This window comes from Echinops telfairi, unplaced genomic scaffold (genome assembly GCF_000313985.2).
Source record: "Echinops telfairi isolate 266 unplaced genomic scaffold, ASM31398v2 ScPeMD7_7457;HRSCAF=8495, whole genome shotgun sequence".
In the NCBI taxonomy this organism is placed as follows: domain Eukaryota; kingdom Metazoa; phylum Chordata; class Mammalia; order Afrosoricida; family Tenrecidae; genus Echinops; species Echinops telfairi.
In genome coordinates this window covers 46,541,201-46,543,733 of record NW_022111357.1, presented here as the reverse complement: position 1 = coordinate 46,543,733, position 2,533 = coordinate 46,541,201, and the positions used below count along the sequence as shown (strand labels likewise).

The following is a 2,533-nucleotide window of genomic DNA, read 5'->3' as shown; positions in this document are numbered from 1 at the left end:
TCCATCATTTGTGGTCACGCGTTGGCCTCTTAACTGAAACCACCAGCCGTGCTGCAGGAGAAAGACGAGGTTTTCGGTTCCTGTAAAAAGTTAGTCTTGGAAACCAGGAGGAGGAGATTGGCCGGTCTGAGGGCAGGTGGGTGCATCTTAAATGTTCACAGATGCTGGACAATTGCCTCCCAGGTGCCCAACGGACCCTCCCACAAAGCCTGGGAACAACCGCCTGTTTCCCCACAGCCGCACCCGTTCCGTGTGTCGACGCTGTTTTTTGGTTTTCGTTTTTTTCCAGACGTATCCACGGTAAGCGGTGCCACACTGTACTTTTCCACCGATAGCTCTTTTCTACCAGTGCAGGTGAGCGCCTTTCTGTAGGTTTCTTTGCCCTTTTCCTACCAGATTTTAAAGATGATTAAACGTTCAGAGTGCTCTATGTAATCCAAGGAGCCCTGGTGGGGCTGCTAATCTCAAGGTCAAAAGTTCGCAACCACCCGCAGCTCCGTGGGAGAAAGATGAGGCTTTCTACACCCGTACAGATTCGTCATCTCAGAAGCTCACAGGCGCAGCTCTGCCCGGTCCTGTGGGGTCACTGTGAGATGGAATGGATTGGATGGCAGTGAGTTTGGTTTGGGTGATGCTGTAGGTAAGGGGATGGCTGCTAACTGAAAGGTCGGCAGTTCAAAGCCACCTGAGGCTGCCTGCTCCTGTAACGGTGTAACCTCAGAACCCTATGTAGGATCCACTATGAGTTGGAAGCGACTTGCTGGCAGTGGGTTTGGTTTGGGCTTTTATATACTAAAGAGATGCATTTATTCTCGGGTATATATATTAAAAAAAAACCTATTTGAAATGGGACTTCTTTTCCTTCTCAGGGTTTTCTGGATAGTTGTTTACATCTAGGAACGTTTCTACCTGTTCTCTGAGGTTTTCTATTAGTATATCTATGTCTCTCTCTATCTATCTAGCTATCTGTGGTATGTATATATATATATATACACACCATAACTTCAGCAAGTGATATTTTATGTTGAATATTGAATTGTACATTGACATTTTATGTTTATGTTCTGGGATAGTCCTGCCAGCAATGCTACCCTGTGCATAAGCAGGAGGAAATAGCAGACAGCCCCAGGTGTAGGAATTCCCCTAAATAACCAGCCTGGGCCCGGAAAACGCCAGTGTGGACAAGGCAGAGCGACAGGCTGACAAATGTTCAGGTCCACAGAGATGAAAGCAGCTTGACCAAGGCGACGTGTGGGGCAGGATGTTTTTCTGTGGTAAAGGACCTTATTGGGATAGTTGGCGAGATCTGATTAAGGTCTGTAGATTAGATAACAGCATGTTATCAGGATTCACTTCCTGATGTTCATCCTGGTACCAGGATTATGTGGGAAGATGCCTGTGTTTGGAAACCCCTGGTGGCAAAGAGGCTAAAAGCATGTCGGTGCTGCTAAGGCCCACCGCTCAACATCACCAGCTGCGTCTTGGTAGAAAGATGGGCTTTCTACTCGCCGTGGGGCACAAGAGCTAGTCTTGGGAACCCACAGGGCAGGTCTACTCTGTCCTATAGAGCCGGCTTGGCTATGAGTCAGAATCCAAGGGATGTCAAAGCTTGATTTTGAACCCAAAGGTCAGTGGTTTGAACCCACCAGCCTTGCCAGGGAGAAGGATGTCGGCTTTGTGAAGATTTACAGCCTTGGAAACCGTGTGGGCAGTTCTTACTTGAGTCCCTGGGCTCATGTCGGTGGTATGGGGGAGGTGGGGAAGGCAGGGGGGGCTTCAGGCGGCGGGTTTCTTTCTGCAGCATAAGCAGTAGGTGGCCAGAGAATGGGTCTAGATCCTGCCCAGGGAGGCCCTGCGCGTCTCAACCAGCATGGCCCTGCAGGCCCGCGCAGTGTTTGTCCCCACTCCAGCCCCGACCTGCTGGGGACCCCGAGTCAGCCTCGAACGCGCCGCGCAGGCTGCCGGCAGCCCCCCGAGGACCCGGAGCGGGTGCGGGAGCGGGGGCTAGGCCGGGGCCGGGACCCCGAGCGGGGCAGGGGGCGCGACCCTTTGTGTGGGTAGCCCATCTCGGTCTCCAGGGTGATGCTGAAGAGAAAGAGGAAGAGGTCAGTTAGTACTCAGACCTGAGTCACTGGGGGACCCCACTGCCCAGGCAGCTCCATCCCACCCGACCCCCTCCTCCGCTGTCAGGGATCTCCACCCAGCCCTTCTCCCAGCCCCACCCCGGGGCGTCCCCCATCCCAACCTCTCCGGCTCCGGAGAGCCCCTCCTGGGACACACAGAGCCCGTCCCCACCCCCCCACCATACCCAAAACTCTCCATAATTCTCCCACCTCTTCCCAAGCCCTCCACCTTTCAGCTGCCTCCTCAGGGATCCCTTCACCCCTGCCCCTTTCCCAGGGCTCCCACCCCTGGGTCCTCTGTCATTCCCGGAAACTCCCTTCTTCAGGGATCCTGGTCCTCAAAGGCCCCTCCTCCATCAGGCTCCGACTCCACCCTCCCTGGAAGCCACGCCCATTCTCCAATGGTATCC

The 2,533-nt window shown here is 53.9% G+C and overlaps 1 protein-coding gene across 1 annotated transcript in view; it reads right to left on the bottom strand.

The window, feature by feature from the left end:
* Positions 1–1,934: 1,934 nt before the first annotated feature.
* CCDC194 (coiled-coil domain containing 194) overlaps positions 1,935–2,533 on the bottom strand; it is a 7,113-nt gene continuing 6,514 nt past the window's right edge. The window contains exon 4 of the mRNA XM_030888053.2: positions 1,935–2,085. Coding sequence (XP_030743913.2) covers positions 1,935–2,085 — 151 coding nt within the window. The remainder of the gene's footprint in view (positions 2,086–2,533) is intronic.